Below are 15,738 nucleotides of genomic sequence, written 5' to 3' on the forward strand. Positions count from 1 at the left end.
AGGATGGGACCATTCGCCACAGCAGATTCGCTGCTGATGATTAGCCACTGCCCTTTGACTACTGAAGACGATTCGCCTCCGCAAATAAGTTTAAAATATTAGAGAACAAGCATATCTAAACTATATAAAATTGCTGTTATATTGGTTAAGGCAGTGTTTGCGTTGTTTCAGTAACAACTTATTTTTGTTACAGGTGAGTTTTTTTTTAAGCTTGTATTTTTTTTGCCATTTACCCTCGTGTCTTCAAAATGGAAACAGAAATTATTAGTAAACGTGGAAATAAGAAGTTTTACCACGATGGTTTTATATATGTTTTTGATAAACATTCCAAGCGTGATTCAAGTATTAAATTTTGGTGATGTGAACATTCTTATAGTGTCCTTATTAACGAATGTGTAGCTGATGCCCCTCAGTCAGTCCTAGCATCTTTACCGACGACAAGCAGCATGAAGAAAATGATTCGACGAAAAAGGAATGAGGGGAGACGCAGATGATAGAATACAAAATATTGTTCTCGAATATGGTGAAAGAGATTGTTTGGAATATCTTAGAGGAATAGCGCATAACTATCAAATGAACTAAAATTTCATTGTTTAATATTAATGTGAGATTTTACAGCCATTACAAAGATTTTTAAAATATATTTCCTTTTTCTGGTTAAAGTTTGTAACTCATTTTCATATATATATACCAATAAAACAATATTTATTTTATCTCTTTTTTAATCAATATGTAGGATGAAAGAACAGGCGGGAGGGAAAACAATCAGTACATATATACATTTCTGGTGGTGAATAGTCTCCAGAGGTCAAACAGCCCCAGTGGAGAAACGCTGGTGGAGAACTGGCAGTGGCTAATCATCAGCAGCAATCTGCCGCGGTGAATCATCACCAACCCAGGTTGGGACTCACTGGAGTTTAGAAAAATGAGAAGTGGTCGCATTGATACATATGGGATTCTTAAGGGGTTTGACAGGGTAAATGCTGAGGGAAATGTTTGCCCTTATGTGCGCGTTTAGGACCAGGAGGCACCATCTCAGAATAAAGGTGTGCTAATCTAAGTTAAAAATCACACAACACCAGATTATTGTCCAACAGATTTATTTGGAAGCACTAGCTTTCAGAGCACTGCACCTGACGAAGGAGCAGCACTCCGAAAGCCAGTGCTTCCAAATAAACCTGTTGGATTGTAACCTGGTGTTGTGTAATTCTTAATTTTGTACACCCCAGTCCAACCGGCATCTCCAAATCATGCTAGTTTAAGGCTAAGATAAGGAGGATGTTATTTTCACAGGTGGTTGAGTGCCTTAGGAACTCCTTGCCATAGAAAGCTGTGGAGGCATAGTTCTTGTATCTATTTAAGGCTGAGAGAGATAGACACTTGATCAGTCAGGGAATTAAGGGTGACAGGGAAAGGGCAGGCAGGCGGACATGAGGAATGTTGGATCAGCCATGATCTTATTGAATGGTGATGCAGGCTCAATCCACCTAACCTGCACATCTTTGGATTGTGGGAGGAAACCAGAGCACCCGGAGGAAACCCACGCAGACACGGGGAGTATGTGTAAACTCCACACAGACAGTTGTCCGAGGGTGGAATCAAACCCGGGTCTCTGGTGCTCTGATGTAGCAGGGCTAACCACTGAGCCATGTACCACAATTCCTAATTGCTCTTGAACAAAGTGACAACTATTTCAGATGGCTGTAAAGAGCCAATCAATACAATGCTGTAAGTCTGGACTCTCATGGAGGTCAGACCAGATAAGAAAGACAAGAAATTCCTCCTTACAGAGCGTGAATGAACCAGATGGGTTTTGATAACAGTCAATGATCATCAACATCACTGAGAGTAATCTTCAATGCCACGTTTATAAATTTACATTAAATTCCACTGACTGCCATGGTGTCTCTAGCTTGAGACTCTGGCTTACTAGACCATAAGATGATAAGAAATAGGAACCAGAATAAATTGCCCATAGAGTCTTGGGATGTGTAGGCTAAATGGATTAGCCAACATGGAATGCAGAGTTACAGGGATGAGGTGGGTCTGGTTGGGATTCATTCAGAGGCTCGGTGTGGACTTGATGGGCCAAATGAGCTGCTTCCACACTGTCTGGATTCTATGAATGCCAATAAGTGCAGACCTTGCCAGCATTGCCTACATGTCATGAAAGACTAAGAAAACAATACCATCTGAAATGGTGAACATGAAAATTTATCAGGCACTGTCTAAAAACCTCTCGCCAATGGGAAAAAGAAATTCTAGTAGCTTCCATATTACTGCTACTGTTTGTAGGATAGGTAGGTTTTAATGTAGACAAATAGGAGGTAATTCCCATTGGACCTTCAAAGACAGATCAAGGTACTTTACAACTGGTGAAAACTTAAAAGTACTGGAGGTCCAGAGAGTGTTGGGGGTCCAGGTACATGGATCCTTAAAATGTGATGAGTAATTCCAGAAAATAACTAAAAATACTAATGAAATTCTAGCTTTTATATTTGGAGTAATAGAATACAAGAGGGTAGGAGACATATTTCAACTATACTGGGAGTACTATGAGCAATAATAGATTCCAGATATAAGAATGGCAGGATTGATTACCTGAATGATCCCTGAACGTCAACGGTTAAATCACAAGGCAGGATTGTGTAATCTTGGCTATAGTCGCTAGAACATAGAAGGTTTAAGGGGTGATGCGAATGAAAGGTTCAAGAGATTGAGGGGGATGGATAAGATTGATGGGTTTCCACAGACAGTCTAGGATGAGGGAGTGTAGTTTGATGATTAAGAGCCAGACCTTTAAGTAGTGCAGTTAAGAAACATTTATACGCACAATGAATGATAGAACTTTTGGGTATTTCATCTGCAAATAGAAGTTGATCCTTTGCAAAGGTTGATTTTAAATTTACGCTTGACGGAAATCAATGAACCAAAAATGTGTTAGGTGACAGGCAAGAACAGAAATGTGGAGTTAATTGTAAATCTACCAGGATTTTACCAAATGGCAGAGCAGGCTTGATTCTTAATAACATCTTCCTGCTCGTATGATTTAGATAAAGGATGCTCACACTGGTCCAAGTTAGGACGAAGAGTTTTTAAGAATACGGATTTACCATTTGGCTTATTAACTTTTTTTCGCACATTACAGCAGACGGATCCAGTTCCTTCCAATTCATTCCTTCTCCACATACTTTTATACCTTCTGTTCAACTCCTTGTGTGAATATATTTTTCTTGGATTTGCACTCTGCGTTAAGCTTTATTGAAATTCTTGGACCCTGGCACTGAAGGGATTTCCCTAACATGGAGAAGGGTTAGCCTGCCAATTCCCTTTATCATTTGAACACTTTGATCAGACCATGATACACCTTATCACTTTTAGTGAATGTTATGATTTGGACATGCCAGTGTTGGATAGCATCACTCCGAAAGCTAGTGTGCTTCCAATTAAACCTGTTGGACTATAACCTGGTGTTGTGTGATTTTTAACTTACAATGTTGCAATCCTCTGCTCCAGGTTGTACCCTCTACCTGCGTTCACTTATCCCTACCTCACCACCCTGCATTCCTCTCCCCCCCACCCCCGACTTTATCTGCAGTTCCCCTTACATCCACCCCGAGTCCTGAAGAAGAGTTACAAATGAGATGTTGACTTTTGCACTCCTAATTCTAGCTGGCTTGCTGTGTTCTTCCAGCCTCCTTCTTGTCAATCCTCAATAGTAGCTCCCTCGTTCCATCCTCTGCTGAACATCCCAAAACCTGGTCGCAAAGATTTGTTCGCGATTCCACATGCCACCATGTTTCCTTCTAATCTCAGGGTCATTTACCTCATTGTCTTTGTAAGTCTAAGTCAATTTGAAGCTGATAGGGCAATCGTTGAAAAAACCCTGCATTCTCTTAGCTTTGAGTCATGATAGACTTTGTGTGGCGATCTGAAGAATTCTTACATTGACTTCAACATTAATAAAAATCGGGAAGGAAAACACGGGCTAGCGATTTCCTGTCACCTGTTTTATGCTATTGAGCAGAATTAGAATGACCTCCATGGACAACTGTACAGGAATGAATTAATTCCTTTGCTGTTGTCAGAGGGTGAAGGGAATATGAAAGTGACAGTTTAAAGGGAAAGTTGGTTTGGTGAAATTGTTTAAGCATGACAAATAAATATTATATAGAGGTGTGAAGTACTTAGCATATTACTTTCCACCAATAAGAATCAATGCTGATGACACATGAGACCATTGTTGGTTAAGAGAGCATCATAGAATCTGTAGAGTGTGGAAGCAGGGCATTCAGCCCATCAAGTCCACATCTACCCTTTGAAGACCCAGTCCTGTCTCCATAGTCCTGCATTTCTATCATAGAATCCCTACCATGTGGAAACAGATCCTTCAGCCCAATATCGACCCTCCGAAGAGTATCCCATCCAAACCCACTCCCCATTATTCTACATTTAACCCTGACTAATTCACCTAACCACACATCCCTGAACATTATTTCCCCACAGCCACTTAACTTGGCACATCCCTGAACACTATGGGCAATTTAGCATAGCCATTCCACCTAACCTGCACATCTTCAGACTGTGGGAGGAAACTGGAGCATCCAGAGGAAACCCACACAGACATGGGTAGAATGTACAATAGTCACCCTAGGCTGGAATCGAGCCCAGATCCCTGGCACTGTGAGGTAGCAGTGCTGACCAGTGAGCCACTGTGCTACCCTTAGGGGGACATATTGAATTAGAATGCAGTGATAAGATGTTGATCTTGAATTTAAAAGCTAAAGACTGCCACAGGAAAGTGAGACTGAGGCACAAGAATAATTCTATAATTTGGGAAAATGGATTTTAAGGTACTGCTTTGAATAGTTTACATATTTATTCAATCTTTCACAATTTTAGGCTACCCGTACTTTAAGATCCATGCATTATTTTGCCATTAAATCAAAGTTGTAAGGTGGGGAAACATTCTCCCACAGCAGAAAATTAGCCAAATGATCTGATCATCAGTTTTTCATCTCTTCTGCAAGGGATACATTTTTCAAGACTTTGGGAGAGCTCTTTGCTTTTCATTGAGGAGTACTTTCAGATGCTTTATAGGGAAACTACAATTGCTGTTGAATTGAGAAGGAGGATAACACACTTGCATTTGTTTAGCATCCTTGAGATGTTGTCCCAACCATTTGAACTCAAAGTATAGTCATTGTGCAAAATGCAATTTTCCAATCAGAGCACAGAAAGATCCCACAATCAGCAATGTTCAGACAATCTGTTTTTGTGATGTTAATTAATTGAGTTATAAGTATTGGATAGGACACAGGGTTATTGGGATAGGGTGGGGGCTAAGTCTGTATGGAACGCCTTTTGGAGGGTTAGTGAAGACTCAGTGGGCTGAATGGGCAGAGAGTCATTGAGTTATAGAGCTATACCATATGGAAACAGACCCTTTGATCCAAATCATCCTTTCTGACTGGATATTCAAAATTAATCTCATACCATTTACCATTACTTGACCTATATCCTTCTAAACACTTCCTATTCATATACCCATCCAGATACCTATTAAATGTTGTAATTGTACCAGCCTCCACCACTTCCTTTGGCAGCTCATTCCATACACGTACCACCATCTGAGTGAAAACATTGCCCCTTAGGTCCCTTTTAAATCTTTTCCCTTTCACCTTAAACCTATGCCATCTAATTTTGGACTTTCCCATCCGAGGGAAAATACCTTACCTATTTACCCTAACCATGCCCATCATCATTTTATAAACCTCTATGATGTCACCCCTCAGCCTCCGACGCTCCAGGGAAAACAGCCCCAGCCTGTTCAGCCTCTCCCTATAGTTCGAACTGTCCAACCCTGGCAACATCTTTGTAAATCTTTTCTGAAACCTTTCAAGTTTCACAACATCTTTCCGATAGGAGAATTGCATGAAGTATTCCAATAGTGGCTCAACCATTTTCCTGTAAAGATGCAACATGACTTCCCCACTCCTTTACTCAATGCTCTGACCATCAAAGGCAAGCATACAAAATACCTTCTTCATTATTCTGTCTACCTGTGACTCCACTTTCAAGGAACTATGAACTTGCACTCTGAGGCCTCTTTGTTAAGCAACATTCCCCAGGACCTTACCATGAAAGGGTGTTAGTCTGCCCTGATTTGCCATGGGGTGCCTTGGCTTAATATCTCATTCAAAGATTGCATCCCTTGCAGTGCAGCACTCCCTCAGTACTGGCACGCGTGTGTCAGCCTGAACTATGTACTCAGGTCATTGGAGTGGGACAGAATCATAGAAAAAACAGACCCTTTGGCCCAACTCATCCATGGCCAACCAGATATCCTAAATTAATCTAATCCCATTTGCCAGCAGTTGTCCCATATCCCTCCAAACCCTTCCTATTCATATATCCATCCAGATGTCTTTTAAATAATTGTACAGCCTCCATCACTTCCACTGGAAGTTCATTCCATACACGTACCACCCTCTGTGTGAAAGAAATTGCCCCTTAGGTGCCTCTTAAATCGTTCTCCTCTCATCTTAAACCTTGAACCCACAACTATTAATTTATGAGATCGGTCCTCAGCATTTCTGCTTATTATTTCATTTTAGAGTAGAAATGTAATTTATGCACTTACCTGCTGGCAGGTCTCACATAGCTGAGCATAAGCAGAACCCTTGGTCTCTGAGATTTTCTCCTGACAGTTGTTCAGGTCCTTCGATTTTGTGATCGTGATTACTCCACTTTTCTTGTTCTCCTGAATTGCATAGCTTGCATGGCAGATGCCTTCTACACCACTCTAGACACAAGTGCAGACTGGATTAGTACATGTACAGTACAACATGGAATTAATATGGTCAACATTACACATTCCATAACCGGCCAAACCCCACCAGGCTGAAGGATGAAGACAACAGAGGGACATCTTCAAACTCTCCTCCCTCCATACCTTATCTGGATTTAGAATTATTTCCTTCACTGTCACTGGGTCAAAATCCTGGAACCTCTGCCTGATAATTAACTTCACCACCTTCAATGTCCAACCTCAGCATTAACTTCTCAATGGTAACCAGAGATGCTTCAAGGCTGGGAGTAAATCATCTTCTGACCACCAGAAGCCTTTGCACCATTGACAAGGTTTAAGTTAGCAATAAATGGAACACCTCAAAATACCGAAAACAGCGCAGTTCCAGTGACACTCAGGCAGCAAGGATAAAGCACTCTGCTTGATTGGTAACCCAGCAGACACTCATACTTTCACAGCCCTGATGCAATGAGGCTACAGGGTGCACTAACTAGTAGAGGCCAGTTAACTCAGTTAGCTGGTCAGCTCTGTTTGGCTTCAGTTTCTGTACTGGCTCAGGTTACAATGAAGGACCTACCTCCTTGACCTTGCCCCCCTCACCTGAGGTGTGGTGACCCTGAATTTAAACTCACCACAAAGCATCTCTCCCTAATGAGAGAGAGCAGCCCAAGCCCATCTAGGATTAGTCTGACTTTACCTAACTACTGGATGCACTGCAGCAAGTCACCAAGGCTTCCTCAACACCAACACCATCATCTTGGCTGCCCCACTTAGCAGGACAAAGGCAGAAGATACATGGAGCACTGGGTTACTTTTCCAGTTCTGCATCCATTCTGACTTGGATATATTTTGGTGTTGCTTTCTTGAGAACTGGGTCAAAATCCTAGAATTTGTATCCAAATGTTGTTGTGGAAGTAAATTCACCACATAGTCTGCAGTAGCTCATGATGGTTTGTTGCCAACGTTTCTTGGGATGGGCATAATATACTGACTGTACCAGTCTGAACACCTGGAGAATGAACATCACTTTGAGAAAATCAATGTACCTCCTGCAGCTCATAGATGTTCTGTGACTTTTTAATGCTGATCTGCAGCATGTTGAGAATACCCCTGTAGATGTTGAGGATGTTTTCAGATAGCTCTGGCTGGGCATATATATTTCCAACGCGTCCGTGGCTGTATTCAAACTTTATCGGCTTGCTCAATTGTGCGGCCAAATTCCGAGTCAGCTTCCGTGCTGGGATAAATTGAGCATTCGGCCAAACCCCACTGTACTCTTCAATTTGAGGTGAAATCATCTGAAGGGCGGAAGAGCAAAAAGTCACTATTGTTAAAGAAAATGAAGTTGGCTTTCAGGGACCATTGTCGAAAAGTATGGCGCTGGAAATGTACAGCAGTTCGGGCAGCATCAAAGGACCAAGAGAAACAATATTTTGGGCATAAGCCCTTCATCAGGAATGTTAGGGGGAGTGTTGGTGGGGGAAAGATGTCTGAAAAATAAATAGGAGGGGGGAGTGTGGGGCTGGGGGGTGGGGGGGGGGGAGAAGGTAGCTGGGAAGGCGATAGGTAGATGCAGGTGGGGGGGGGGGGATGATGGTGATAGGTCGGAGGAGAGGGTGGAGTGAATAGGTGGGAAGGAAGGTGGACAGGTAAAGAGTGCGGTGCAAAGTTGGAGGGTTGGATCAGGGACCATTTACCAACATTTTTAAGGATTTGGGTTATTTTGGATTATTATCAATTGGATTGCCATGGGGCATGACTGTATCTATCACAGGCAGTTTTAGTTATGGTTCAATACCTCTGGTCACAGTTGTATTGTGAGACCTGCAGCCAGCAGTACCGCTGTTACAGCAATTGTGTTGCAAATTTCTACCAAGAGAAACTTTTATCGTCAGACAAGGAGAGAAATTGGTTCTTGATCCACACTTTGGTAGTGGGGTCTTTGGCGAGGATGCAAAAAGGACAAATTTTGGCAGGTTATGGAAAGGATGCCTGAAATATCTTGGTGACTTTGGACATTATTGGGTTTTCCAGGATGCAGTCTTGAACAAACATTTAATCTCTTTGTGAATGTTAGTGATGGGTCTTACACTAGTTAAGGGTTTCTGTTGAGACTTGGGAACCATGCCCACTATACTATGATTTCTGGCTGTTTCCTGTGACCTATAGACAACAAACAGGAACATTTTGTTGCAAAACTTACTGCAATTGGAGGCAGATCCATTCATAGTCATAGCGACACAGATACACAGCACAGAAACAGGGTATTCTACCCAACCTGTATTAGACAATAGACAATAGACAATAGATGCAGGAGTAGGCCATTCTGCCCTTCGAGCCTGCACCGCCATTCAATATGATCATGGCTGATCATTCCTAATTAGTATCCTGTTCCAGCCTTATCTCCATACCCCTTGACTCCACTATCTTTAAGAGCTCTATCCAATTCTTTCTTAAAAGAATCCAGAGACTGGGCCTCCACTGCCCTCTGGGGCAGAGCATTCCACACAGCCACCACTCTCTGTGTGAAGTAGTTTCTCCTCATCTCTGTCCTAAATGGTCTACCCCGTATTTTTAAGTTGTGTCCTCTGGTTCGGCACTCCCCCATCAACGGAAATATGTTCCCTCCTGCCAGAGTGTCCAGTCCTTTCATAAGCCTATACGTTTCAATCAGATCCCCTCTCAGTCTTCTAAACTCAAGGGTATACAAGCCCAGTCGCTTCAGTCTTTCCGTGTAAGGCAATCCTGCCATTCCAGGAATTGACCTCGTGAACCTACGCTGCACTCCCTCAATAGCCAGAATGTCTTTCCTCAAATTTGGAGACCAGAACTGTACACAGTACTCCAGGTGTGGTCTCACCAGGGCCCTGTACAGCTGCAGAAGCACCTCTTTGCTTCTATACTCAATCCCTCTTGTTATGAAGGCCAGCATGCTATTAGCCTTCTTCACGACCTGCTGTACCTGCATGCTTGCCTTCATTGACTGGTGGACAAGAACACCCAGATCTCTCTGAACAGCCCCTTTACCTAATTTGATACCATTGAGGTAGTAATCTGCCTTCCTGTTCTTGCCACCAAAGTGGATAACCAGACATTTATCCACATTAAACTGCATCTGCCATGCATCTGCCCACTCACCTAACTTGTCCAGGTCACCCTGTAATCCCCTAACATCCTCATCACATTTCACCCTACCACCTAGCTTTGTGTCATCAGCAAATTTGCTAATGTTATTGCTGATACCATCTTCTATATCATTTACATATATATTTACATATATATTTACATATATTCTACAGCCTTATTACAACCAACAGCTATGAAAATGCACAGATGATACAAAAACACACTCAATTCATTTCTTTACACAGTTGAAGCATAGAAATAAAAGAAAAAAATGAATTCTAAAAATCTCTGCGCATTCTTCACTGTGGGATGTCTTTGGCATTGCTCTTTAGGAAGGATGTAAAGGATATTGAGGAGAATGAAGGGGATCGAAATGCTTTGTTTTATTTGTTCATGGTATGTGGCCATCAATGGTTACACGAGCATTTAGACATAAAGCCGTAAAGTCATAGAGATGTACAACAAGGAAACAGACCTTTCAGTCCAACCTGTCCATGCTGACCAGATATCCCAACCCAATCTAGTCCCACCTGCCAGCACCCGACCCATATCCCTCCAAACCCTTCCTATTCAAAAACCCACCCAGATGCATTTTAAATGTTGCAATTGTCCTAGCCTCCACCACTTCCTCTGGCAGCTCATTCCATACACATACCACACTCTGTGTGAAAATGTTGCCCCTTACGTCTCTTTTATATCTTTCCCCTCTCACCCTAAACCTAAGCCCTCTAGTTCTGGACTCCCCCACCCCTGGGAAAAGACTTCATCTATTTACCCTATTCATGCCCCTCATGATTTAATAAACCAATATCAGGTCACCCCTCAGCCTCTGACACTCCAGGGAAAACAGCCCCAGCCTATGCAACCTCTGCCAACAGCTCAAATCCTACAACGTTGGCAACACCCTTATAAATCTTTTCTGAACCCTTCCAAGTTTCACAACATCTTTCCGCTAGGAAGGAGACCAGAATTGCCTAACCAATGTCCTGTACAGCTGCAACATGACCTCCAAACTCCTGTACTCAATACTCTGACCAACAAAGGAAAGCATACCAAATGCCTTCTTCACTATCCTACCTACCTACGACTCCAGTTTCAAGGAGCTATGAACCTGAACTTCAAGGTCTTTTTGTTCAGCAACACTCCCCAGAACCTTACCATTAAATGTATAAGTCCTGCTAAGATTTGCTTTAACAAAATACTGCCCATCCCTAATTGTCCAGAGGGTAATTAACAGTCAACCACGTTGCTGTGGGTCTGGACCAGATAAAGATGGCAGATTTCCTTCCCTAAAATAATTGGTGACAGAAACATCATGGACATCAGTAAATGATACCAAGGATTGTATCGAGGTCTGGAGAAGCCAGCATTGTTCTCCTCAGGTCAGGGAAGGTTAAGGTGAGAATTCTAACAGGTGGAAAAGTCAGCAACAACAGGCCACAGTTACAAGATATAAAAACTGAAATTGCTGGAAGCACTCAACAGGTCAGGCAGCATCTGTGGAGAGAAAGCAGTGTTGACATTTTGATCTGATGTCACTTCTTGAGAGCAGATTTACGAAAACTGGGAAAAAGAACCTTGTTGCGTTGGGGTGGGGTGGAATGATCATATTTTTACATAGCAGGATGCTGTAATCTGGCATGCACTGCCTGAAATGGTGATAGATATGAGTTCAGTTATAAACTTAAAATGGGAAGCAAAAAGCTTGGCAATGGGTGCAGAGGAGGGGAAGTGAATCAATTGGTGCATTCTTTCAAAGTGTTATTGTTGGATTGAAAGGTGTTTTTTGATGGTGTTGGAATTTATGATCCATTAAAATGCATTTGTGCTGATTTATCAAGGAAATTTACAAATCCAATGATGATACAAAATAGCTGAGAAGATGTCACAAGATTTTAAACATATCTTTCAGGCTTAACACTACCTTTGTGAATTGCTATAGCAACTGCCTCATTTACGTGTACATTGTAAGAAGGGAAGCAATGGCCTAGTGGTGCTATGCTAGATTATTCATCCAAAGACTCAGCTAATGTTCTGGAGAAGAAAGTGAGGACTGCAGATGCTGGAGATCAGAGCTGAAAATGTGTTGCTGGAAAAGTGCAGCAGGTCAGGCAGCATCCAAGGAACAGGAGAATCGACGTTTCGGGCATCAGCCCTTCTTGCCTGAAACGTCGATTCTCCTTTTCCTTGGATGCTGCCTGACCTGCTACGTTTTTCCAGCAACACATTTTCAGTAACGTTTTGGAGACCCAGGTTCAAATCCTGCCACAGCAGAAAGTGGAATTTGAATTTAATAAAAAATATCTGGAATTAGAGTCTACTGATGATCATGAAACCATTGTTGGGGGGAACACCCATCTGGTTCTCTAATGTCTTTCAGGGACGGAAATCTACCATCCTTACCTGATGTGGTCCGACATGTGATTCCACACCCACAGCAATATGGCTGACTCTGAACCTCCCTATGAAATTGCCCAGCAAGCCTCTCACCACCACCTACTCAAGGACAACTTGGGATGAGTAATAAATGCTGGTCAGCCAGTGACTCCCATGAGTGACTACAAATAAAATTAAAGGGAATGACAAATGTTTGTCTCCCACTGGGTGGATAAGGGTAGTGGGCGTTTGGGAACGCGTTGCCAGCAGAGGTGGTAGAGGCAGGCAAGGTAGATTCATTTCAGGTGAGTCTGGACAGATGCACGAGTAGGTGGGGAGCAGAGGGATACAGATGCTTAGGAATTGACTGACAGTTTTAGACAGCACATTTGGATCGGCTCAGGCTTGGAGGGACCGAAAGGCCTGTTCCTGAGCTGTAAATTTTCTTTCTTTTTCTTTCTTTGTTACTCAGCCGGTCTAAGCCCGTGTGACAAGTTAAAAATGGCATCTTTGTTTTGGCAAAATTTGGCAACTGTTAAGGATGATTACAATTCAATATTACTTACATAGGGATAGAATACTTTACAATGATGGTTAAAAGAAACCTCGTGTTCGAAAGCTGAAGTAAGATCAGAACATTCTGAGAATATACTGTAGGCAAAAGATAAAAGTGTGCTAACGTTTTGAATTTCAGAGCTGTGAAAGGAGAAACTTTGGATTCTCTTCCCAGGCCCACTGTCTCCCTTAATCCTCTTACTGAATGAAAGGGTTGACTGAAGCAAAATTGTTAAATTAGAATTTAGGATTTGAATTCAGACCTGCGCTCCTGAATTCCAGTTTATTTTTATTCAATCGAATTTTCATTCCTACACCACATGGACTGTAGGGGTTCAAGAAGGCAGTTCAACCCCCGCCTTATACAGGGCAATTAAGGACGGGCAAGAAAGGCTGGTTTCTGAGAAATTTGCTTAACTGAGTGATAACCTGTTTTTTCTTGCTTCCCCCACCCTTACACCAATGACTGTTAAACCTAGTCTAAGTTACTAGGATTCTCTGTGCTCCCTTGACCCACTCTCATGTTAATTGGTCCAAGTGGAAATCCACTGTACAGAATCACGTAGTGGGAGGTGTTTGGGAACCGGTGATTCTCAACAACAGTGTATAATTAGAAAATCTATCCTTTTATTTTGGCACAAATTAACTCATAGAGTCATACAGCATAGAAGAGGTCTACCATCCCATCAGATCTATGCTAACCTATGTTCACTAATCGCAATTCCCCCTTGGCCAATACCCTGGAATTAGATGAGATTACTTACAGTGTGGAAACAGGCCCTTCAGCCCAACAAGTCCACACTGACCCGCCGAAGCGCAACCTACCCAGACCCATTCCCCTACATTTGCCCCTTTTACTAACACGACGGGCAATTTAGCATGGCCAATTCACCTAACCTGCACATTTTGGGAGGAAACTGGAGCACCCGGAGGAAACCCACGCAGACACGGGGAGAACGTGCAAACTCCACACAGTCAGTCGCCTGAGGTGGGAATTGAACCCAGGTCTCTGGCGCTGTGAAGCAGCAGTGCTAACCACTGTGCCACCATGCCACCCAGTATGTTATGACATTCTGAATGTTCTTTATGTTAGCTAATTGTTCTTCTATTATCCAAATGTTCCTTACCTTCAGAATATGGCTCTTTTGTCCAATTGAATTAATTTGCACTTTGCTGGTTATCTTAAGGCCTCCCTTAGCCAGGCCACGTTCAGGTAGCCCTGTCAGAACAATCCCTTCGTACTGGTAAACGTACGTCTTGCTTTGACTGAAAGAAGGATCTGTGAGTAAAGGAAGTTAGTGACAGTTTAAGAATGGGCAATGTCAGCAGCAACCCCCAAAAAATCTTCAGCCGTTTGGAATCCAGAAGAAAAATATATCCTTACCATGATGTTGACTCCCTGTGGGAAAATAAAGAAAGGCAAGTCAGAAAAAGTCGATTATTCCTGAAGCAATTTGCAATGTTTTTTTCTGTTTGAATAATTCTCATAAGTAGTTAAACTGAATATGTTCACTGGATCATAGACATTTACAGTGCACGAGGATATAAGAACATAAGAACTGGGGCAGGAGTCAGTAATTAATCCACATGAGCCTGCTCCACTACTTGACACAATTGTGACTGATCTAATCTCGGCCTCACTGTCCTGCCCACTCTCCATAACTCTTCAGCCTGTTACTAATTAAAAATCTGTCTATTTTCTCCTTAAATTTGTTCAGTGTCCCAGCATCCACTGCACTCTGGAGTTGTGAATTCAACAAAATTGCGATCCTTTGAATCATAGAATCCCTACAGGATGGAAACAGGCCATTAGGGCCGACAGGTCCACACTGATCCTCTGAAGAGTACTCCAACCAGACCTATTCCCCTAGCCTATTGCTTTACATTTCCATGACTAATGCACCTAGCCTACACATCCCTGAATACTATGGGCAATTTAGCACAGCCAATTCACCTAACCCACACTGTGGGAAGAAACCAGACCACACAGAGGAAACGCACACAGACACATGGAGAATGTACAAGTTGCACAATGACAGTTGCCTGAGGCTAGAATTGAACCCAGGTCCCTTGTGCTGTGAAACAGCAGCGTTAACCATTGAGCCATTGTGCCACCCCATTTTGGCGTAAGTAATTTCTCCTTATCTCTGTTTTAAATCTGATACTCCTTACAAAGGGCAATTAAGCCCATCGTGCCTTACCTACACTTAGAAAGGGTGAATTCCAATAACCTACTCTGTCCCTGAAGGTCTGCAATTATATCCCTTTCCTAATTCTTGTTTGATTTCTTTTTAAACATTACAACTGAAGTTCCAAATGTGAACTACATTCTATTATCTCGTTGTAAGAAAAATCCCCTGACCTCATCTCTTGTTATTTTGTCATTTCTGTAAAATCTGCTTTCTCAATTTACCAAGCCTCCCAATGAGGGAAACATTTCTCCAGAATTACTCGACCAAAGTCCTTCATAATTTCATACGCTTCAATCCTCCCATAACTCTGAGGAGGACAATTCTGGTGGCTCTATTTTGCCCTCGAAACTGACAACCCACATTCATACCATTCCAGAAAACCTTCTCCGCAATCTCTTTCACAGCTTGTTGGCTGAGGCATTGAAAACTTACCCACAAGAGCAAAGGCCAGTGCAAAAATAATTCCCCTCATCATAATAAATCTCAAATGCAGCTGGTGTCTCTCCGTCTACCCCTTTATAACAAATGGTGACTGCATGTGACCACGTTGTACCCTGTCCTTTGACCAATCAGTTTTCCATCAGATTGGTTTGGCTTCATGTTAGCGAAGGAAAATGTATTTTTTTTTCTTTTGCAGGTATCAAAGCTCAGTCAATAAACATGATCTTTGATGAGTGA

The 15,738-nt window shown here is 42.4% G+C and overlaps 1 protein-coding gene across 1 annotated transcript in view; it reads right to left on the reverse strand.

Moving 5' to 3' along the window:
* LOC140479375 (vitellogenin-like) overlaps positions 1-14,151 on the reverse strand; it is a gene marked incomplete at its 5' end in the record, with an annotated part of 107,653 nt that extends 93,502 nt beyond the window's left edge. Inside the window, 3 exons of the mRNA XM_072573282.1 lie at positions 6,644-6,805; positions 7,858-8,109; positions 13,996-14,151. Coding sequence (XP_072429383.1) covers positions 6,644-6,805; positions 7,858-8,109; positions 13,996-14,151 — 570 coding nt within the window. The remainder of the gene's footprint in view (positions 1-6,643; positions 6,806-7,857; positions 8,110-13,995) is intronic.
* Positions 14,152-15,738: the final 1,587 nt, after the last annotated feature.

The sequence above is a fragment of the Chiloscyllium punctatum genome, chromosome 7, assembly GCF_047496795.1.
Source record: "Chiloscyllium punctatum isolate Juve2018m chromosome 7, sChiPun1.3, whole genome shotgun sequence".
NCBI lineage: Eukaryota > Metazoa > Chordata > Chondrichthyes > Orectolobiformes > Hemiscylliidae > Chiloscyllium > Chiloscyllium punctatum.